This window comes from Saimiri boliviensis, chromosome 14 (assembly GCF_048565385.1).
Source record: "Saimiri boliviensis isolate mSaiBol1 chromosome 14, mSaiBol1.pri, whole genome shotgun sequence".
Classification (NCBI taxonomy): domain Eukaryota; kingdom Metazoa; phylum Chordata; class Mammalia; order Primates; family Cebidae; genus Saimiri; species Saimiri boliviensis.
Window position 1 is genome coordinate 50,793,871 of NC_133462.1, and position 23,280 is coordinate 50,817,150.

The following is a 23,280-nucleotide window of genomic DNA, read 5'->3' on the forward strand; positions in this document are numbered from 1 at the left end:
CACCTTCCCCCAACCCCTTGTAGCCACTTACCGCACAGAGCCCTGCAGGGATCTTGTCTGCGGGGGCCTGCATTATGCTGACCAGAGTGGGAATCAGCCTCATTTGCATTGGACCCTGACAGGCTTCAATCTGGGACAGCTCCTTGAAGATGTCCTGAGCCAGTGAGGCGACGACGGGATCTGAAGTGGATAAGGCAACACGGAATCCCCCCGCCCGATGGTCTGCACCTGCTTCTCACTTAATGAAGCCTGTTGTTTGGCCCTAACCTAACAACTTTTGCATTGATTACATATCACATATCCAGGACCTAGTGGGGCCACATGAATAACCTCAAAGAACAGGAGATACACTAAATCTCCAAGAGGTACAGTTTGTTTGGCTTCATTAAAGTAGGGACTAGTCATTAACAGCTAAACAAAATGTGGCTTTTTCTACAGAAAATCTTTACGGTCTATTCTTGTGAAACCTGGATTATAAAACCAAACACTAAAAAAAAAAAAAAAAAAAAAAAAAAAAGCCCAACTGATACTTTAAGAAGACATGAAAGTTATAAAAACTGCCAAAATACTGACTTTGATGAATGAGAGAAATCATACATATCTCCTACAGGGTAGCCATAGTAGACATGAAGAACTCCCAAAGCTACTTCTGGGGCAAAAGGCAAAACTCCTAAAAAGCACAGCCTTATGAAGAAAGGGAACACTAGCTCAATGTTCTTTATTTATATAACAAAATATCCTCCTCTATTTAGTCTGCAAAAATATATGCAATGTGCATCAAGGTTCTGAATTATGTCTCTTGCTTACTAGCCCTTTATTTATTATCTTTTTCCCTAAGCCCTTAGTAGAGAGTGTTACAGATATACTCTATTTTTTAATGTTGCTACATTTACAGCACAATTCTATTTTTTGCTAATCAAAAGCCAGATTCTTTGCTTATGATGTTAAAACCATAGCATCATAGCTAAGACCAGACCCAGGGAATCTTTCATTTAAATTCACCAGCCAACATTTTTTCTTTGGTGCCCCTCATAACACACCCTCCCTGGTGGCATACCATTACTGTACTTCAGGAAAATGGCAATGGTGAAGGGGCAGATTTTGCTTTCCATGCTTGCTGTGAATTCAGGGTCTACCGTACAAACGATGCACAGAGTCTCCATCACCAGGTTGAGGACCTCTGAGCTGAACTGGGCTGCTAGGTGAATTAAGCCATCAAGGATGCTGGGGAGGAAGGGCTGGAGCACGTGGGTACTCTCTGAGACTTTCAGTTGGTCACAATAACTAGACAGAGATAGATAAGCAAGAATTATTTTTAAAAATTCAATTCCTGGTTTTTCCAATCAATCTCACATATTATAGCATTTATCTGTACAGCTTTATAAAGCTACTTCTAAGTTAGGCAAGTTTCTACATCCTTCTGTGATGTATTAAATAAACATCACCACTACCAGTTCTATGTTCTCTATTTTATTTCTGCTTTGAATTTTGGTATTTTCTTAAAGATTTTCTGTTTTTCTTTTTTTTTTTTTTCATCCTGAAACAAACAAAATTTATGTCAACATTCTATGCACACTTTCAAAATCAGTCTATTAGCTGCAGGGTTTCAAGTTCCGGCTATAGTTTTACTGTACTAGCCTCTTTTCAATCAACAAATACTTACTGAATGTTGCTTACCATGTCCAATAGGATAAAATTGTTAAAAATATATTGTCAGGCTGGGCGCGGTGGCTCAAGCCTGTAATCCCAGCACTTTGGAGGCCAAGCTGGGTGGATCACGAGGTCAAGAGATCGAGACCATCCTAGTCAACATGGTGAAACCCCGTCTCTACTAAAAACACAAAAAATTAGCTGAGCATGGTGGCAGGTGCCTGTAATCCCAGCTACTCAGGAGGCTGAGGCAGGAGACTTGCCTGAACCCAGGAGGCGGAGGCTGCGGTGGGCCGAGATCGCGCCATTGCACTCCAGCCTGGGTAACAAGAGCGAAACTCCGTCTCAAAAAAAGAAAAAAAAAAAAAATATATATATATATATATATAGTCTAGGGCCAGGCTCAGTGGCTCAGGCCTGTGATACCAGCACTTTGGGAGGCCAAGCTGGGTGGATCACCTGAGGTCAGGAGTTCAAGACCAGCCTGGCCAACACAGCAAAACACCGTCTCCACTAAAAAGGCAAAAAAATTAGCTAGGCAGGGTGGTGCACACCTGTAATCCCAGCTACTCGGGAGGCTGAGGCATGAGAATCACGAACCTGGGAGGCTGAAGTTGCAATAAGCTGAGATCATGGCCACTGTACTCCAGCCTGGGTGCCACAGTGAGACTGCCTCAAAAACAACAACAAAAAATATGAAACAAAACAACAGCCAAAAAAAAAAATTGTCTAAATCTTTACTTTTGTTTATCTTGAGAATGGCAATAAGTTAAAAGGCAATAAAAACTAAGAACCTAGTACAGAAACAAGGCACTTAGCAGGTATTCAATAAATGGTTTTTATTTATTTTTTGAGATAAGAGTCTCGCTCTGTTCCCAAGGCTGGAGTACAGTGGCGCAATCTTGGCTCACTGCAACCTCCACCTCCTGAGCTCAAGCGATTCTCTTGCCTCAGCCTCTTCAGTAGCTGGGATTATAGGCAACTGTCACCAGGCCCAGCTAATTTTTATATTTTTAGTAGAGACAGAGTTTCACCATGTTGGCCAGCCTGGTCTTCAACTACTGACCTCAGGTGATCTGCCCACCTTGGCCTCCCAAAGTGCTGGGATTACAGGCCTGAGCCACCGTGACCAGCCAATAAATGGTTTTTCTTAACTTAAATGTTTTGTTTAAAATGTCTTGGCCAGGCGTGGTGGCTCAAGCCTGTAATCCCAGCACTTTGGGAGGCTGAGGCAGGTGGATCACGAGGTCAAGAGATCGAGACTATGCTGGTCAACATGGTGAAACCCCGTCTCTACTAAAAATACAAAAAATTAGCTGGGCATGGTGGCGCGTGCCTGTAATCCCAGCTACTCTGGAGGCTGAGGCAGGAGAATTGCCTGAACTCAGGAGGCAGAGGTTGCGGTGAGCCGAGATCGCGCCATTGCACTCCAGCCTGGGTAGCAAGAGCGAAACTCCGTCTCAAACAAACAAACAAACAAACAAACAAAAACGTCTTATAACCATATTATTTGTGTCAGCTTTCAAAGGTCCACAATGACCAGTGAAACTGTGGGCTTTAAGCTCAGATCTGTCCATAGACTTTTTGATTTTTGGTCCATAATGTTTGATTCCAATATTACCTGCTCTGACCAAACTTCTCCTAAAGAGCTGATGTGAAACCTGGCTTTGGTCAGCTCTCAACTCCTTAGACTAGGTTTTGGATTCATCCCTCGACCAGCATTCATCTTTCCTCTCCCTTCCTCCACTTCCTACTTCTAAGGGTTTATAGTTACTTTGCCCCTCTAATGAACTTGAAACTGTACAGTCTGGTAGATCACAGAGTTTGCATCACCCATCTACATCACACTGGGTCTTGTATGCCATGCTACAAGTTTGGAATTTATTTTGGAAGTAAGTGTTTCTTTAACTTAGGTGTTAAACTCCTAACACCTAATCTTCCCTTTACTCTACCCTAAAGTCTCCAGGGGAAACTGATGCCCCAGGAAAATGTTATGTATTTATCCTGTGGCTTCCTGTACCCCCTGACATAATATGACTTTCTTCTGAAGTACCTCTATCTCAGTTTGAAGAGAACAACTAGGAACCATGAATAACTTTAACTGCAGGAGCAACAAAGTCAGTTTTCTATTTTAGAACGATCAGCTTGACAGTTCAAATAATATGGACTGCAGAAGTGTGAGGCTGCAGATAGATCAATCAGGAAGCTGCCGCATTAATTCAGGCAAGAGAAGTAGAGAGTACAATCAGGGTAGTAGCAGTGGAAGACTCAAGAAGGAAGAGATGAGAGGCCAAGGAACCAAGATCTAAAAGGCAAATACCTGGAATATCTACCTTCATTAAAACAGGGAATACAAGATCTTTAAGTTGAAGACCTAATGTTACAGATTTCTACCTTTACTAAGAAAGAAAATACACGTAGGACAGGCCTGAAGGTGGTAAATGGTAAGCTCAGTAGTAAATATGTTGATTTTCAGGTACTTATAAGCTATCCATTCTGGTATAGATAGTAGGCAATGGATATATTAGTGTGTAGCTCAGGAGAAAATCTGACATAAATTTGAATTGAAAAATGTGACACAAGTATAATTGTCAATTAGTATCTTGTTTCAGAGATTATTTCAGGCAGTTTGGAATGATACATAAACTATGACATGAAGGAACAAATTAAAACTGGGGCTAAGGAAAAAACAAAAGCAAAGGTGGAATGCTGACCATTAAGAAGTTATTGCCGGGCGCGGTGGCTCAAGCCTGTAATCCCAGCACTTTGGGAGGCTGAGGCGGGTGGATCACGAGGTCAAGAGATCGAGACCATCCTGGTCAACATGGTGAAACCCCGTCTCTACTAAAAATACAAAAAATTAGCTGGGCATGGTGGTGCGTGCCTGTAATCCCAGCTACTCAGGAGGCTGAGGCAGGAGAATTGCCTGAACCCAGGAGGCGGAGGCTGCGGTGAGCCGAGATCGTGCCATTGCACTCCAGCCTGGGTAACAAGAGCGAAACTCCGTCTCAAAAAAAAAAAAAAAAAAAAAAAAAGAAGTTACTAGTAGCCGGGCGTGGTGGCTCAAGCCTGTAATCCCAGCACTTTGGGAGGCCGAGGCGGGTGGATCACGAGGTCGAGAGATCGAGACCATCCTGGTCAACATGGTAAAAGCCCGTCTCTACTAAAAATACAAAAACTAGATGGGCGTGGTGGCACATGCCTGTAATCCCAGCTACTTAGGAGGCTGAGGCAGGAGAATTGCCTGAGCCCAGGAGGCGGAGGTTGCGGTGAGCCGAGACCGCGCCATTGCACTCCAGCCTGGGTAACAAGAGCGAAACTCCGTCTCAAAAAAAAAAAAAAAAAAAAAAAGAAGTTACTAGTGACATCAGAAAAAACAGTTCCAGGCCGGGCACAGTGGCTCACGCTTGTAATCCCAGCACTTTGGGAGGCCAAGGTGGGCAGATCACCTGAGGTCGGGAGTTCAAGACCAGCCTGCCCAATATGGAGAAACCCTGCCTCTACTAAAAATACAAAATTAGCTAGGCGTGGTGGCGCATGCCTGTAATCCCAGCTATTTGGGAGGCTGAGGCAGAAGAATCACTTGAACCCAGGAGGCTGTGGTGAGCTGAGATCACACTACTGCACTCCAGCCTGGGCAACAAGAGCAACACTCTGTCTCAAAAAAAAAAAAAAAAAAAAGGAAAAAAAAAACCAGTTCCAATAATGTGACAAGGACATAAGCCAATCTGTAATCGGCTGCTGAACTAAATAGAGAATGACCAGATGGAAACTCTTGACTGAAGAAAAGACAGCTAATGATCCAGTCATAGGACAGTTCTTAAACAGGGATTCACAGATAGGCTTCAAGGAACCCAGTGTTCGACAATGAATATAAAATTTTGTGAACACGTGAGTGTCCATTCTCTGGCCTGCATATCCATAGCTTTTTTCATCCTTCAGAGAGATCTGTTACATCTCTCAAGAAAACCACTAAACCACTGCCCATGTGGTCTGAGATTTGAACATTAAAAATAAAAATTTTCTTCAGATTTCTCCTGATTATAAAATGTAAACTTGTTGAAACAAACAAACAAACAAAAATATTTTAAATATACAACAGAGAATGAAAGTTCTTTGTACTCTAATCTCCGCCAGAGAGAACTGATTCTGCAGAACTGATTCTCTCTGGGGGAGATTAGAGTACAAAGTATGCCTAGTGTACTGCTGTCCACCTAAAACACTCTGGGAAGCAATGGGCTTATTTTACCCAAAGTACTTTCACATTCATACCAAACTCTCACAGCTTGCAGCAGCAAACATTGCCATAAAATCACAACACAAAGTGGTTAATTCTTCATCATACATTCATAATCTGTTTTTCAGTTTAGTCAAGTAAGATAAGCATAGGTTTTCATGGTTTTGTCCTTATTTGGTGGGCAAATACTTTTAATTTTACACTGACACTTGTCACAGGAGACATTCACTATTTTTTTTAAACATCTCCAGAAATAATTAATGCATATAAATGAAATCAAGTTTCACAAAGGTCAGAAGCTATATAGGCAGTGACCACAGGTACACACTCAGAAAAACCCTTAAAATAACATTCATGTCTAAAGCAGGTTAGGGCTCTCTCTTCTCAGACATTTACAATGGTCTTAGAGCTTTCTGAAAAGCTATACTTAGTTTGTCTGTTAAAATTATACTTTTAATTATTTTAGACCAAAGATCTGCTTCACCTAGATTGAAGCAGAAAAAGATGGGACTCTGTTTATGGTCATAATATTAAGCACTAAATTAAAATGTGGGCAGTTCTTGAATGCTTCCTAATGCATATAATACACGGCATCCCAAAAGGTACTCCTCTGCCTCAAAAGGTAAGGCAGGGCAGGCATGTGGAAAATAAATTTTGTGTTGGTAGTTTAAGGATTCAGCTGGGATGCTTAAGTTTGAACCTTAAAATATTCATTAAAACAACAATGGTCCTTCTAGTCAGTGTAGGACTATAAATAAATGACTTTTGATCCATTAGCAACACTGGCTGCAAGAAAAATAGGTAAAATTGGGAAAAAATAAGCAGATAGATTTCTAGGCTACATTATCCCAGATTCGGTTTCTAATATGAATATAATCAACAACATAATGATGTGGACTCTAATCCTACTTCTATCATTTATCAGTTGTGCCATCCTATGCAAAACATTTTTCTCTCCAAGTGTTGGTTCTTCACCACTGACAGAAAGGGAGTTGCCTAGATGATTCCAGAATTGGAGTGAATTTAAAGAGGAAGAGGAGCAGAAAAGAATAAAACATCTTAGGGACTCATAAAAGCCATGTCCCTCGCATGGATTCTTTCCTTGTCCTTCCAACATTCATCCTGAAGGAGATCATTGGCAGGGATTTCCAAGCAACATAATACACTAGAAAACTACGATTTGGTATATGTACCCTAAGCGATTTTCTCTTAAGATAACTATCACCCTAGGGTAGCATACTCACCCCCAGATGGCTCTCACTGCGGAAATTCGAACTGATGGGGGCTGTGTCTCGTGAAGACCACTGACCGTTGCCTGTAGAAACTGCTGGATTAGTTCAGGAGACATAGCAACAGTGAACCGACTGGCAGCCCAAAGTGCCCGGCCCAAGAGGAAAGGAGACACTGGGAGAAAAACAGAGCAATTAGGGGCTGGATAACAAAAATTCCTACTACTTGTCCTTTTTCTTTCCCACATTCATTCCTCGATTTTTTTTTTGAGATGGAGTCTCACTGTCACCCAGACTGAAGTGCAATGGTGTGATCTCGGCTCACTGTAACCTCCATCCCCCCGGGTTCAAGTGTTTCTCCTGCCTCAGCCTCCCAAGTAGCTGGGATTACAGGCACCCACCACAACTCCTGGCTAATTTTTGTATTTTTAGTAGAGGTGGGATTTCACCGCGTTGGCCAGGCTGGTCTCAAACTTCTGCCTGCCTTGGCCTCCCGAAGTGTTGGGATTACAGGAGTGAGCGACTGCGCCCGGCCCTCCGTTCCTCAATTTTTTTAGAAGTAAATGGATGCTACATATTATGTACAGCTTACTTGTACATCATACAAGGAAAAGCGTAATCTTGTACGATGAAAGCAAATGTGTGACCTGTGGTAGAGAATGAACTTCCCAGTTTTCATTTGCTTTTACTGGGCAAAGTAGGTCTTGAATATTATTAGCCTAAAAAGACTTTGCCACCCCAGTCCTCATCCCTAGCTCTCATTATTCCTTACCTACACTACTAGTTAATCTTCTAAATGCCATCTCCATTGCTACTTTATTCCTACTTTTGGACTACTCTTAAAACATAAAGTACAGCTCTGATCATGTTATTCTTCTATTTAAAAATCTATCAACGAACTCCATAGTCCACCACATAAAGATTACCTTAGTCATCATGTTATTCAAGGCTTCCTAAGATCAGTGACTTTAGCATTACCTATGATTTCACTTTATGGTTTCCAAACGCAAGTACACATACCCACTTAGCAACTTACTTCTTACTTTCCCAGTTCTCTGCCTTGTTCATATTGCAAGCCAACACATTCACCTTCTTGCATTACTTAACTCATCTCTTGGGCTGAAGCAACTCTAACTATCTCTGTGCCATGGTAATTCTTTAGTGTTCTTACATGCTATAGATTTTGTTTGAGTCTAACGACTAATATAAGGATTACTACCCTTGTCTACTATAAGCTGCTGAGAGACGATTCTTATTCAGGTACCACAGGGCTTAACTTGGTTACTCACACAATAAACACCTTGTTGACAAAGAAATCATTGAACAGAACCTAATAAACTGTGCCAAATAATTATGCAATACAGATGCTCCTCTGCTTATGATGGGGATACCTCCTGATAAACCCATCATAAGTTGAAAACACTGTAAGTTAAAAATGCATTTAAATTTAATACTGAACATCATAGCTTAGTCAAACCTACCTAAAACACGCCCAGAAAACTTACATTAGCATAAAGTTGGGCAAACTCATCTAACACAAAACCTATTTTATAATAAAGACTTGAATGTCTCATATAATTTACTGAATAATGTACTGAAAGTGAAAATAGAATTAAGTGTACTTGAAGTATAGTTTCTACTAAATGCATATTGCTTTGGGATCACAGTAAAATTGAAAAATCCTAAGTCCAACCACTGTAAGTCAGAAATTGTTTATAACTTTATATAATGTACAGAAGTAATTCCCAAAGGATGGTCCGGCAACTCCCTAAAGGTTAAAACTATTTTCATAGCAATACATAATTTTTTTTTCACTTTAATTCTTTTTTTTTTTTTTTTTGAGACTGAGTCTCACCCTGTTGCCCAGGCTGGGGTGCAGTGGCACAATTTTGGCTCACTGCAACCTCTGCCTCCTGAGTTCAAGCAATTATCCTGCCTCAGCCTCTTGAGTAGTTGGGATTACAGGCATGTGCCACCATGCCTGGCTAATTTTTGTATTTTCAGTAGAGAAGGGGTTTCACTGTGTTAGCCAGGCTGGTCTCAAACTCCTGACCTTGTGATCTGCCCACCTTGGCCTCCCAAAGTGCTGGGATTACAGGTGTGAGCCACCACACCCGGCCTCACTTTCATTCTTTCACAGGTATATAGTGGAGTTTTCCAGAGGTTATATGATATGTGACATCCTGGCTCTGACAGCCAGTGGAATGCACGTTTCTATTTCTTTTATTTTAAAAGTTTCAGTTTTAATCTTTAGTATGTTAAATATTGATAAATTAAAGCCACATAAAAATGTCTCTTAAATTGTTGATAATTTGAAACAAAAAAGTTTCAGAATCATTGGTGTAGAAAAGGTTTTAGCTTCAGGCAGTATTAACAAATGATATATATTAAGCCTTTTTCCAGTCTAAATAACAAATACTCTAAAATTTTCAAAGTTTTTGGAAATTCTTTGCTAGGGTAAATGAACTCTACAAGAAATGTGCTGATGGATTTCAGAACTCATTCAACAAGTAACTACGGAATGCCTACTCAAGGCACTTATGCGGAGGGGCTAAAAAAAACGTACCTGTAGAATACAAAGATTAGACATGATTTCAACTCTGAGACCTTACTAGTGGGAGTAAGAAAACATGTTCAACAATGTAGCATATGATAAGTACAGAGTGAAAGAGGATATTCCAAACGGATCTGATCTCTGGATATGGAACCATTTTAATTTTGTGATTCAGAGAATGGAAGTGACAGAGTGACATACCCAACAATAGATTACCTATTTAAAATCACAGAGCAGAACGTTTTCAAATGACATAAGCTACTCCCAGAGCTATACTATGGAGAGAAAGCGAATGGATTGAAAATGGAGCAAACAATACCAAATGTTCCATGATTTAGGTACTGAGAGAGGACGCAGAGAGTGCTTTGGGATGCGGATTTGACTTTAAGGATGAGAAAAGGCATGGTACAGGCAGAAGCAAGTAGCAGAAAATGCCAATAGATGACAATGATTCTTAGCTACTGCTTTGTATTGCTGAAGAAATCAGTCTAATAGTAAAGAGCTACTTTTTTGTTTGTTTTAACTGAGTCTTGCTCTGTCGCCCAGGCTGTAGTGGCGTGATCTCGGTTCACTGCAACTTCTGCCTCCTGGGTTCAAGTGATTCTCCTGCCTCAGCCTCTTGAGTAGCTGGGAATATAGGCGCCTGCCACCACACCTGGCTAATTTTTGTATTTTTAGTAGAGATGGAGTTCCACCAAGTTGGCCAGGCTGGTCCTGAACTCCTGACCTAAGGTGATCCACCTGCCTCAGCCTCTCAAAGTGCTGGGATTAGAGGCATGAGCCACTGTGCCCAGCCTACTTTTTTTCTTTTTAAGACAGAAAGCTAACACGAGTAGGAGAATGAAACATTTTGATTATTTGGATATTGACCAAAAATAAAGTTTGAGAAAAATGACAGAAAAAAACAGGAAGAATATGCCTGACACAGAATGACTGAGGGCATTCTGGAATTAACAATGAGAGCGGAACCTGGTAATTCTCAAGGTACAGCAACCAGATTTGCATTCCATTCAAATGCCAAAAACAACCGTGAATGGGAATGCCAATTTGGGAAGAAACATAAACATCATGAAAGAATTATGAACTAGGCAGTATTAATTTGTTATTAGGTGAAGCTTGAGCCTAGGCCTCTGGGCTGTTTTAGAGGTTTGGATGAGTTCAAGTTGCAGGATATAAAAAATTTTCACTCAAAGGACACAAGCATATCTGGCCTACCAGTCGAAGTGAACAATATAACCAAGTTAACGACAGGTCTAAAGAGCTTCTAGAATCCTGGCATGTGCTGAAACATACCTGAGAGGTTGAGGTCTGCAAGGATGACATTGGTCAGGAACCCATGCATGTCAAAATGAATCCTGCCGTTTTTCACACTGTCAGTGATGATGGCCTTCACTGAGCCTAGGGCAAGCATGCATGCCTCATGGATCTTCCACCTGTGAAAGGATACTACAGCCTAGTAAAACAAACTACGCTGCCAAAAAAGATAAATATTTGAGGAAAGAAGATTCAGAAAAGGGCACTCCAGCACAATCTCTCCCAAAAGGGTTATTTACTTTAAGCCCTTATATTCTAATAGCAAAAACAGAGTGAAATTTTAGTAATAAGAGATTATTAAATCTGTTATTAAATTAAAACCAGATTTGCAAATTAAAACCAAACTAAATCCATCATTTCATAGCTTTTTTTTTTTTGAGACAGAGTTTCGCTCTTGTTACCCAGGCTGGAGTGCAATAGCGTAATCTTGGCTCACCGTAACCTCCGCCTCCTGGGTTCAGGCAATTCTCCTGTCTCAGCCTCCTGAGTAGCTGGGATTACAGGCACGCGCCACCATGCTCGGCTAATTTTTTGTATTTTTAGTAGAGATGGGGTTTCACCATGTTGACCAGAATGGTCTCGATCTCTTGACCTTGTGATCTACCCGCCTCAGCCTCCCAAAGTGCTGGGATTACAGGCGTGAGCAACCGCGCCTGGCCCTTCACAGCTTTTTAAGAAGGGTTAAGCAAAAGCTTAACCAGTTAGCTGCTCACTCTTACCAGTGCTCAGTGCCACTGTTTTTGGTTTGCTCAGCTTCTTGTAAATGTCGAGTGGCTGCAGCAGCCAGGGCTGCTGCACTTTCATTCTGGAAATCTGTGGCCACAGCCTATGGAGAAAGAAGAGCTAATAAATCTGTTTGCGCCCATTAAATGCATTTTAATTGCAAACTGCTTTAATCATGACTGTTAGAAGTGATTGGTTCAAGCTGTTTCACATACATGCAAATCCCTGATTAACTGTATTAAAAATGTTATACCAGTAGGTCAGGGTCTCTAATGAAATAAAAGTAATATCTGTATTTCTGTAGTGCCTGGGCATTGTAAGGCTAACCAGTTGGCTCCTTTGCTATATTCAGCAGAGTATAAGTGAGCAATAAGAGATCTAGCTTTAGATGACAATGGGCCAAATATTTGCTCTTTTGGAACCTGATCATAGAAAAATAAGTCTAATCTACTAATTGAAACAGAATATAATTTTTTGTAAGTCCTTAGAAATACTACATTAAATGATAATGAGAAGTGATTCATCAACAGAGAACAAATGTTTTACCTAACAAGAAGCAAGTGGTAGTTTCTTCGCAGTATTTCAGCATAGAGACAATGCTATGTTCTAGCTAAAAGAGCCAAAGAAAACACAAGCAGGCCAGGCTCAGTGGCTCATGCCTGTAATCCCAGCACTTTGGGAGGCCGAGGCAGGTGGATCACCTGAGGTCGGGAGTTTGAGACCAGCCTGACCAAGATGGAGAAACCCCATCTCTACTAAAAATACACAATTAGCCAGGCATAGTGGCTCATGCCTGTAATCCCAGCTACTCAGGAGGATGAGGCAGGAGAATCGCTTGAACCCGGGAGGCAGAGGTTGAGGTGAGCTGAGATTGCACCATTGTACTCCAGGCTAGGCAACAAGTGCGAAACTCCGTCTCAAAAAAAAAACAAAAACAAAAAACAACAACAACAACAAAAAAGAAAACATGAGCAGATACTTGGATGTTCATCTTTCAGCAATCTCATTTGTTTTGTTAGGTTTGCCAACCTTTGATCTGTGCTATAGATTCTTGTTGAAGAATGAATTAAATGGAAATGTTCTGAATTCAATTACTCTTACTCCATGGAACACTTTATCCTCTTACACAGTTCTCCCCACTATTCCAGCACTATGGTCTACAGAATTCTTACATCTAGTAAGTCAGAACCAGTAGCAATGATTTTAGAATTTCTGAGTCTCAAACTTCATTTCAGAAACTCTTGTATCCCCAAAGAGGTCTGAGATAAAGCCACTCAACAACATTGATCACCTTGGATTAGTTGCTAGAAAAGAGGAAATGCTCAAGTGACTGATTAAAATTATGTGGCTGAAGTATCAAGGTAAACTTACCAGCAACAAGTCTTGAGCTGCTATTCTAACAGTATAGGAGAATGTATCATCATCTTCATCTTCTACAAACTGTTGGGGGTTGGCCGTCCATACTTTAATCTGAAAAGATGAGGTTATATCTTTGTGATGCTACCAATCTGATTCATAGCTTTTCATCAACAGATACAGGAAGACTTCAACCTATTATCCTGAACAAAACTCTAGCCTTAGCTGGGTGCAACGGCTCACAACTGTAATCCTGACACTTTGGGAGGCCAAGGTGGGAGGACTGCTTGAGCCCAGGAGTTTGAGACCAGCCTGGGCAACATAGTGAGACTTCAACTCTACAAAAAATAAAAAAGTCTTCTGTGAGTAGACAAGGAACAGCATAAAAGAGAGAGAGAGAGAGAGAGAGAGAGAGAGAGACAGAGAGAAATAAAATAAAATAAAATAAAATAAAATAAAAAAGTCAATTGGACATGGTGGCATATGCCTGTGGTCCCAGCTACTCAGGAGGCTGAGGCATGCGGATGGCTTGAGCTTAGGAGGTCAAGGCTGCAGTGAGCTGTGTCTGCACCACTGCACTCCAGACTGAGCAACACAGTAAGACCCTGTCTCAAAACAAAACCAAAAACACACCAAAAAACTCTAGCTTCAAAAATCTTTTATTTTTGATGTAGACAAACAAATAGTATCAAGTAGCAAGGTAGGCAGCAACAGCTACTGCTCTCTTTTGGAATCTGGCCAATTACCAGCTCTCTGCCACCGTCAACCAGCTGTTACCCTTTGATAGATCGATTTTCTGAACATATTAAGTCTGATGGAATATTTACTGTGAAAATTAGGTCAATTTTTGTGCTGTTTTAAACAAGGCATTATCTAATTTTGAACATTCTTTGCTGGTTTTAATGACCCACCATCAGGCTAATGGTTGATCTCTACATTTTACTATAAGGAAGGAATATATCTCCTAAAAATCAGGGTTTTAGGTTAGTAGTCCTGTGAGATTTTCTAATGGCAAAAATAGGCCAGGCACAGTGACTCGTGCCTGTAATCCCAGCACTTTGAGAGGTCAAGGTGGGCAGATTACTTGAGCCCAGGAGTTAGAGACTAGCATAGCCTGGGCAACATAGTACTTTTTTTCTACAAAAAAATTATTATTTATTCTACAAAAAAACCCACCTATTTTTCTACAAAAAAATTAAAAAATCAGCTAGGTGTGATGGCAAACTCCAATACCTTGCATTTGGCAATAAAATGTCACAGCTTTCCTAGAACTTCACATGAAATTATTTGTCTTGTGTCTATTTTTAGAAATAAAGTGTTCATTTGACCAAGACTTCACATTCTTCAAGTTGCACTTTCCAAACACATGATGGGAACTGTCTCTCAAATATTATTTACCTGTTCCTCAGTGATTTGCATGTACAGGATAATATAATAAATCAATTCAGGCAAGGCTTTCTTAACAGTGCTTTTGAATTTGCTATTTTCTAGTAGAGCATGAACAAATTCAAAAATGCTAAAGACAAGATTTTCAAAGCCCAGGACTTCACCTACAGGAAACATAGAAAAGAAGAAATTAATGGCGAGAAAGTAAAAAGAAAGCATACATGCTGAAAATGAACTATATTTTCTTTGTAAATTATTGAATATTTAAAGTACTTGCTAATAACTAATCCTGAGGAATTGGGAGAGAGGGCTTAGAAGTCACAAAATGGAATTTTGAGGACATTAAATATTCTTTGTTTTTTTTTCAATAATCAGAACACTGAATATATTTCCCAGTATGTCTATTTTTCTAATCTGAAATACTTCAAAATATTAAAATAGAAATAAAAGACTTGGCTGGGCGCGGTGGCTCACGCCTATAATCCCAGCATTTTGGGAGTCCGAAGCGGGTGGATCACGAGGTCAAGAGATCGAGACCATCCTGGTCAACATGGTGAAACCCCGTCTCTACCAAAAATACAAAAATTAGCTGGGCATGGTGGTGCGCGCCTGTAGTCCCCGCTACTCGGGAGGCTGAGGCAGGAGAATTGCTTGAACCCAGGAGGCGGAGGCTGCGGTGAGCCGAGATCGTGCCATTGCACTTCAGCCTGGGTAACGAGGGCGAAACTGTCTCAAAAAAAAAAAAAAAAGAAAAGAAAGAAATAAAAGACTCATCATCTGGACACCAAAATGAAACATGACAAAATGCCAGAAACAGGCTAGATTAAATGGCCTTAAAAGCATCTCTTCTGACTCAGAAATTCTACGATTTTATGAGATTTATGCAAATACCTATGAGGAACAGACTGAAGATTGTCAATTCTTATTTCCTCACATCTAATATATTGAAAATAAACTCAATTAGAAAACACTTAACAGAATGAAGCCTCTCAAGTTTACTGTTTTTTTTTTAACCTCCTGTCTCTGACTTCTTTTTCTTTTTCCACTAAGTGGTATTTCTATAAAGATCAAATAAACTACATACCATCAGAATCCACAGGATCTTCTACTTCTTCTGTGTAATTTACTTCTGTCCTCACATAAGTATGATGAAGAGTAAAGAAATAGAATTTGAAGTCTGCTTTACATATAATCTACATGGAAATGTTACATATTCCAACACTAAAAGTAGACACCATAAAAAAGCCTGTTTAAGAAGAGTGGAAGGCCGGGCGCGGTGGCTCAAGCTTGTAATCCCAGCACTTTGGGAGGCCGAGGCGGGTGGATCACGAGGTCGAGAGATCGAGACCATCCTGGTCAACATGGTGAAACCCCGTCTCTACTAAAAATACAAAAAATTAGCTGGGCATGGTGGCACGTGCCTGTAATCCCAGGTACTCAGGAGGCTGAGGCAGGAGAATTGCCTGAACCCAGGAGGAGGAGGTTGCGGTGAGCCGAGATCGCGCCATTGCACTCCAGCCTGGGTAACAAGAGCGAAACTCCGTCTCAAAAAAAAAAAAGAAGAGTGGAACCACATGAATGAGAGACCCAATGCTAGATTCCTAACTATAGGTGGTAGTAGCTCCCTTAAGCTTTCACGAAAGGATATAAAGCTGCACTCTCAGTTAGGGTGTTCCAAACAATAGGCAGAATCTGCTGCATGGAGGACACCATGTGCTTTGGGAAGTTTTTCACTAGGGCTGTCACTGCCTAAGAAATTAAGAGAAAAGACCCAAGTTATGAGTGATATATAAGAAACCAATGATTTTAGACTACCCTCTCAAACTCCAAATATTTCATTTGTAGGAAGTGTTTACCTTTAGGACCTCCATCTTAAACCCACTGTCAGATGTTGGGCCATCTGGTATCTGGAGGGCCTGAACAAAGGCCTCTGTGAACTGCTGTACCACGGGAAAGATGAGGACTTTGGCTGCACCCTGATAACAGAAACCAAAGTCAATGTTGGACAAGTCCCTAATCCGGTCAATGCTTCAACACATATGTATCAAACACTGATATTTGAAAGGCACCTGAAGCTCTCTTCAGGCTCCGAGATCGATCAGAAGAGAATAGCTATAAGGTCAGTGAAGGTGTTACCCAAAATTTCATTAACCAGCACTGCTAGTTCCTCATCACGGTCCTCCTACAAACTGTTATGCAAGACCAACTCTCCTCATAACTGTTTCTGAATCACAGGGATTGCTTTGCTTCACACAAAAGGGGCCATAAAAGAGTAGGAAAGTTCTGAGTGATGACTACTGTGAAAAGGATGTAAGATAAGGTGTTTGAAGAAGTAAGACTCAAAAGGAGAGTAAGCTTTTTTTTTTTAAGGTAATTTCTAAGTGTGAGGGAGATCCATTTATTAGCATAAGTTATTCAATAGCCTTATTTAAGGCCAGAACCCAGTGATTTTTAATTGAAAATACTGGCTGGGAATTGCTGGAAGGTTTAATAATGTTATCCCTGTCTTGAAATTCTATTACACAAGATTGAGTCAAAGAGCGTCTGTGAGTCACCTGAATTTGTCTCCTGGCCAGCTGCACATTTGATTTTGAATCATTGTGCTACCTTGGATCCAAGGAAAGGCCCACTGTTGTTCTCAGCTCTAGACCTTGTCATCCTCTCTAGTTCTGTTTTAATGATGAGGGACGGTAAACTGGGCTGGCAATTGAGAGATTAGTATTTGGATTACATTTCTACTACAAGGAGTTGCATGACCTGTGATGATAATTCACTAAAAAATTGCCATACAACTTATCACCATGTCACCCAAAGATGTCCGGCATTTAGAATTTATCATTCCTTTAATACAACAAACAAAACAAAATACACTCTAGGCCAAATCCACATCTGGTTGGGAATCCTAGTATCTCTGTGGTGGGGGTAGGGTTCAACTGTTCACAGCATATTTTTCTTTGGTTTCCTACTCTTCATTTTCTGCTTCTGTTAAATTCTTATTCCCTGTCTGCATCTCACCTCCTGGCCATTTTTTCTCTTCTATTTTTGTCATTAACTCCATATATGGAAGACAACTTTAGACAGTGTATCTTGCAAATTTTTACTGAGAGTCTGTCATAAAGCGTGTGTGTGTGTGTGTGTGTGTGTGTGTGTGTGTGTGTGTGTGTCTAGATTAAGCTTTTTACAAAATGAAAATTCAATCAGGCCAGGTGTGTGGGGTGTGTGTGTGTGTCTCTAGATTAAGCTTTTTACAAATTGAAAATTCAATCAGGCCAGGTGTGGGGTGTGTGTGTGTGTGTGTGTGTGTGTGTGTGTGTCTAGATTAAGCTTTTTACAAATTGAAAATTCAATCAGGCCAGGTGTGGGGTGGGTGGGTGTGTGTGTGTGTCTAGATTAAGCTTTTTACAAACTGAAAATTCAATCATGCCAGGTGTGGTGGCTCACACCCATAATCCTAGCACTTTGGGAGGCCAAGGTGGGAAGGTCACTTGAGCCTAGGAGTTCAAGATGAGCCTGGGCAACATAGGAAGAGACCGTGTCTCTACAAAAATAAATTCATTAGGCCAGGCGCCATGGCTCACGCCTGTAATCCCAGCAATTTAAGAGGCTGAGGCAGGCGGATCATGAGGTCAAGAGATAGAGACCATCCTGGCCAACATGGTGAAACCCTGTCTCTACTAAACACACAAAAATTAGCTGGGTATGGTGCCACGCACCTGTAGTCCCAGCCACTTAGGAGGCTGAGGCAGAAGAATTGCTTGAACCCAGGACGTGGAGGTTGCAGTGAGCCGAGATTGTGCAACTGCACTCCAGCCTGGCAACAGAGCAAAACTCTGTCTCATTAAAAAAAAAAAAAAAAAAAAAAAAGAAAACAAAACAAAACTCAAATAAATAAAAAATAAAAATATAGCTGGGTGCTGTGGTTCATGCTTATAATCCCAGCACTTTGGGAACCTGAGGTGGGAAGATTACTTGAGCCCAGAAGTTCAAAAGCAGCCTGGGCAATATAGTGCAACCTCATCTCTATTAAAAAAAAAAAAAGAAAGAAAGAGAGAGAAAAGAGGATCAGCCAAGTGTGGTTGTGCACATCACATGTGTAGTTCCTACTGGAGGTGGGGGTTGCGGAGGTGGGGGGATCACTTAAGCCCAGGAGTTCGAGGCTGCAGTGAGCCATGATTGCACCACTGTACTCTAGCCTGGGTGACAGAGCAAGACCCTGTCTGGAAAAATAATCATGATTTAATAAAAATGTGTCTATCTCTTAATACTGGTTAGTGTGCTTTTTGGTGCTGCTATCATGAAATGACTCACTGCTTTGCATGAATAAGACTTTTAAGCATGAAGTCTGTTATTGATCCAAAGACCTGCTAACCTTTTCCAGCTCCTCCATGTTACAGATCATATGGGCACAAGTGGTAAAAATCTCCACAGCTCGGGAACGGGTTCGAATACCATAGACCTGGAAAAAAGGTTACAGAATAGCCATGAGATTAGAGCATGTAGGTATGTGTGTATCTTTGACTAGAAGTAAAGCTATGACTAATGAATCCTCACATGACATTAGATAGCCTTGAGAGATAGTAAATGTCATTCATGTCCAGGAGGCAGACTTCTGTAATTCAGAGAATGAAACATAGCGGAATCATAATGTTGGAACTTACCAGAATGAACCTTATATATGGGCCTCTGTGGGTTCATTTAATTAAAAACCACCAGGCTGGGTAGTGCTTAAAATCCTAACACAGTCAATATATTTCCTTTAAAATGCAGATCATTGGTTGGGGGCTGAGGGGTATAGGGAAGTTAAAAGATTATTTATCAGGTATTTATACCTAATTATAAGTAAGTTATTCATATACACACTAATCAAATATATATACAGTATATTAAGGGCCTATTATGTGCAATGCAGTGATAGATTGCTTCCAATTACTTAGCTGAGGTAGGCAAGCTTAGGTGGGATAACTCAATAAGAGGCTGGAAGTAGCACGAAGGCACTATTTATTTACTTAGGGGCTCCTGGGTGCCAGTAAGTATGATATATGAAGAAATATTTAAGCTATTTCACTTTTTTTTTTTGGATATGGAGTTTCGCTTTTGCTGCCCAGGCTAGAGTGCAATGGCATGATCTTGGCTCACTGCAACCTCTGCCACCCAAGGTCAAGCAATTCTCCTGCCTCCGCCTCCCAAGTAGCTGGTATTACAGGTATGCACCACCACGCCCGGCTAATTTTTGTATTTTTAATAGAGATGGGGCTTTTCCATGTTGGTCAGACTGGTTGGTCTTGAACTCCCGACCTCAGGTGATCTGCCCGTCAGTCTCCCAAAGTGCAGTGATTATAGGTGTGAGCCACCGTGCCTGGCTATTGCACTCTTTTATCAAAGGCTTGCCCTTGTAGTTGAGTGAAAGGTCTAAGGTTAATTCAGATTCAGACAAAGATCTTTCAGATCTTTGTCAGTTCTAGTCTTTAGATATTGACATCAGTTACAAACACTATAATCTCCCAACTGAGAGGTGGGGGCTGATGAGAGCCTGAATTCACTGTAATCTTGGAGCTGAGATTTCATACCTCAGCCATGGTGAAGATCTTATACATTTCTGGGAGAATGACAGGAGCAACAAGTGGCATCTGTGTGTCCGTCACTTCTCGAGTGAATTCTACAAAGCAAAAAGTAGCACTGTTAAAAAAAAAACACTGCTTCATAAAGATATTAAGTGTGATATTTCTGAACTGCTTCTAGGTGGCAGTTCCTAAACAGACAGGACACAGGTAAAGACAGTGGCCTGGTGGTCTCATTCTGTGAAAGCAAAATTAGCGAGAGTTGCTGATTATTTGTTAGAAGGAGAAAGAATAATATGGAAGTAGAGAAATATACAAGAGATTAAAAAAGAACACTTAATATAAATACTGAAAGAAAATCTGTAATAGAACTGCATAAAAGTCCTTGTGAGGTAAACTTGGGAAAATTCTGTATTAATTTATCTTGTGCCCATCTGTCGACATTCAGTTACACTTCGAGGTTTCTTACCTTTGGTTCTGTTTTCAGTACTTTTGCTTGGCAAGCTGGTCTGATGCACGTAATAAAACATGTACAGACTTACTAGGCCTCAGTTCCACTTTGTATATGTTACTCTTCTCGGTAGATAATATTTACTGACTTAAAAGTCAGAGGCTGTTGCTAACTGGAACAAAAACGGATTCTCTACATAAATGTGGCAAAAAGCAACCTACACACAGAATGAGACTTGAAGAAGGTGACGGAAACATGGGTTGTATCTTTCCTTTTACTTCTTAAAAAAAAAAACGCCACACCACACACAAGGCACTGAGACGGCACAAAGGACCCTGGATTCATGTTACAAAGCAGCAGGATAAAAGCCCTTGAGTTCTAATAACTATTCACTTTACCTGATGCTTTCCTACATTACCACTATAAAAATGGAAATAGAGGCCGGGTGCGGTGGCTCAAGCCTGTAATCCCAGCACTTTGGGAGGCCGAGGCGGGTGGATCATGAGGTCAATAGATCGAGACCATCCTGGTCAACATGGTGAAACCCCGTCTCCACTAAAAATACAAAAAATTAGCTGGGCATGGTGGTGCGTGCCTGTAATCCCAGTTACTCAGGAGGCTGAGGCAGGAGAATTGCCTGAACCCAGGAGGCGGAGGTTGCGGTGAGCCGAGATCGCGCCATTGCACTCCAGCCTGGGTAACAAGAGCGAAACTCCGTCTCAAAAAAAAAAAAAAAAAGGAAATAGAAGCTGGGTACAGTGGCTCACGCCTGCAATCCCAGAGCTTTGGGAGGCTGAGGCAGGAGGATCAATTGAGGCCAAGACTTCAAGACCAGCCTGAACATAGCAAGATATGCCACTACATTTGAAAGGGGGGAAAAAAAAAAGCTGCATGTGGTGTCATGTGCCTGTAGTCCCAGCTACTTAGGATGCTGAGGCAGGAGGCTCTCTTGAGCCCAGGAGGTCAAGGTTATAGTAAGCTACAATAGTGCCACTGTACCCAAGCCTGGGTGACAGAGTGAGACCATGTCTCTAATAATAAATAAATAAATAACTAGCTAACCACCTGGGACATTTTGGGGGAAGATACACAGCTAGAAACGCAAGTTGGCAGAATGAGACCACATCTCAAATAAATAAATAAACAAACAAACAAATAAATAAATAAATAAAGCTAACCACTTGGGACATTTTGGGGGAAGATATCCAGCTAGAAACACAAGTTGGCATTTTCAGGATTAATGTACTCAATAGTTTTGGGCAATATGAATCCCCATGAGTCAAATGAAGATCAAATACTCAAGGATGAATTTTCTTTACTAGCTGTAATTTCCTCCTCAAGAATAAAGTCTAAGCTTTGAATAGTGAGTGTTCTATTTTATTTAGAAGTCCAAGGAAATTAGTCGAAATAAACATGATAGATGGAATAATGATAACAAGCTTATACTACATGAAAAACAAGCTTATACTATATGATAACAAGCTTATACTACATGAAAAATACAGTATAATTTCTTTTTTTTTTTTTTTTTGAGATGGAGTTTCGCTCTTGTCGCCCATGCTGGAGTGCAGTGGTGCAATCTTGGCTCACTGCAACCTCTGCCTCCAGGGTTCAAGCGATTCTCCTGCCTCAGCCTCCTGAGTAGGGATTTCAGGCACCTGCAACCATGCCCAGTTAATTTTTTTATTTTTGGTAGAGACAGGGTTTCACCACGTTGGTCAGGCTGGTCTTGAACTCCCAACCTCAGGTGATCCACCTGCCTCGGCCTCCCAAAGTGCTGGGATTACAGGTGTGAGCCACCACGCCCAGCCAATTTAATTCTACTAATAAAGTGCTTACCTGGTTTTTACTCTCCTATACTCATCCCTGGTACCAATTTATTAATACTTTATAGTTTTAATTCTAAAAGTTTTCTGAAGTGATTCAGCAAGTCAGAAAAATTCTGGGACTCCAGCAACACCTCAATCTCCAAACTTCTTTGAGACTGAAAAAAAAGCTGTATCTGTGGATCAATTCTTAGCTGGTATGTCTGCATTTCCTTCACACCATAAGCCTTAGTCAGTTCTCATCTATAAGGAGGTAAGTTTAAAAGGAAGCCAATTTAGAGGGAAACTGGTACAGTATCTTGAAAGACTCTGAAGAGAATCAGTACCATTCTCCTAATGGGCCTCTGTCCATCACCAATGTCTTGCTATCCTCATGCATGCCTAAGTTTTTGTTGTCAGAGCGTTGTCTGCCCTTGTTTGAAAGTATGTGGAGCAATTATTCGGGAATAGCACTTGGCTGCCAGCCATTCCATGTCTGGTGACTCCATTACAAAAGGAGACAAATTTCCCCAACAGTTCTTTCCCTGTGGCTGGCAGAAAAGTGATCTCACCAAACAGTAGTTTCCTCAGTCAAACACAATAAGGGCTCTTCAGCATCCAAATCAAGATAAATGTACAAATACCCTTACTATCCAGGTTTGCCAAAAGCAGCTGAATTTCATGTTGGAAGTCTGAGAGGGAACAGGCTTCCTTTCCTTGGTAGAACATCTATCTGTAAATTGATATCCTGGCACTATGAGTTGTGAATAAAGAATTCTAAAAGGCCAATTCCATGGAGAGGGGTGTGTGAAATCACCTGAATAATGCATGAGTTATAAAGGAGAAGCAAGGGCAATAAGTAGGGAAGTAAAAATCTGAGCAAGGAACATTTTGATCTTTTTGGTAAGTCTGTTCTGTATCCGGGCTAAAAACTGAAGCTTTGTCACAGGCAATCAATACGAATACAGTGGGTAATTCAAAAAGGCAGCTCGGGCATGGGAAGAGGTGGTTTTGAAA

General features: G+C 40.9%; 1 protein-coding gene across 3 annotated transcripts in view; it reads right to left on the minus strand.

Annotated features, from left to right (window-relative positions):
• The window catches only part of IPO9 (importin 9), a 55,698-nt gene that overhangs the window by 8,202 nt on the left and 24,216 nt on the right, over positions 1-23,280 (minus strand). For all 3 annotated transcript variants that reach the window (XM_039465983.2, XM_039465984.2, XM_039465985.2), the window contains 12 exons: positions 20,017-20,105; positions 18,819-18,905; positions 16,306-16,425; positions 16,098-16,198; positions 15,534-15,592; positions 14,462-14,613; positions 13,079-13,177; positions 11,704-11,810; positions 10,964-11,103; positions 7,132-7,291; positions 1,058-1,284; positions 32-180 (listed from right to left, as the gene is read on the minus strand). In XM_039465983.2, coding sequence (XP_039321917.1) covers positions 32-180; positions 1,058-1,284; positions 7,132-7,291; positions 10,964-11,103; positions 11,704-11,810; positions 13,079-13,177; positions 14,462-14,613; positions 15,534-15,592; positions 16,098-16,198; positions 16,306-16,425; positions 18,819-18,905; positions 20,017-20,105 — 1,490 coding nt within the window. The remainder of the gene's footprint in view (positions 1-31; positions 181-1,057; positions 1,285-7,131; positions 7,292-10,963; positions 11,104-11,703; positions 11,811-13,078; positions 13,178-14,461; positions 14,614-15,533; positions 15,593-16,097; positions 16,199-16,305; positions 16,426-18,818; positions 18,906-20,016; positions 20,106-23,280) is intronic.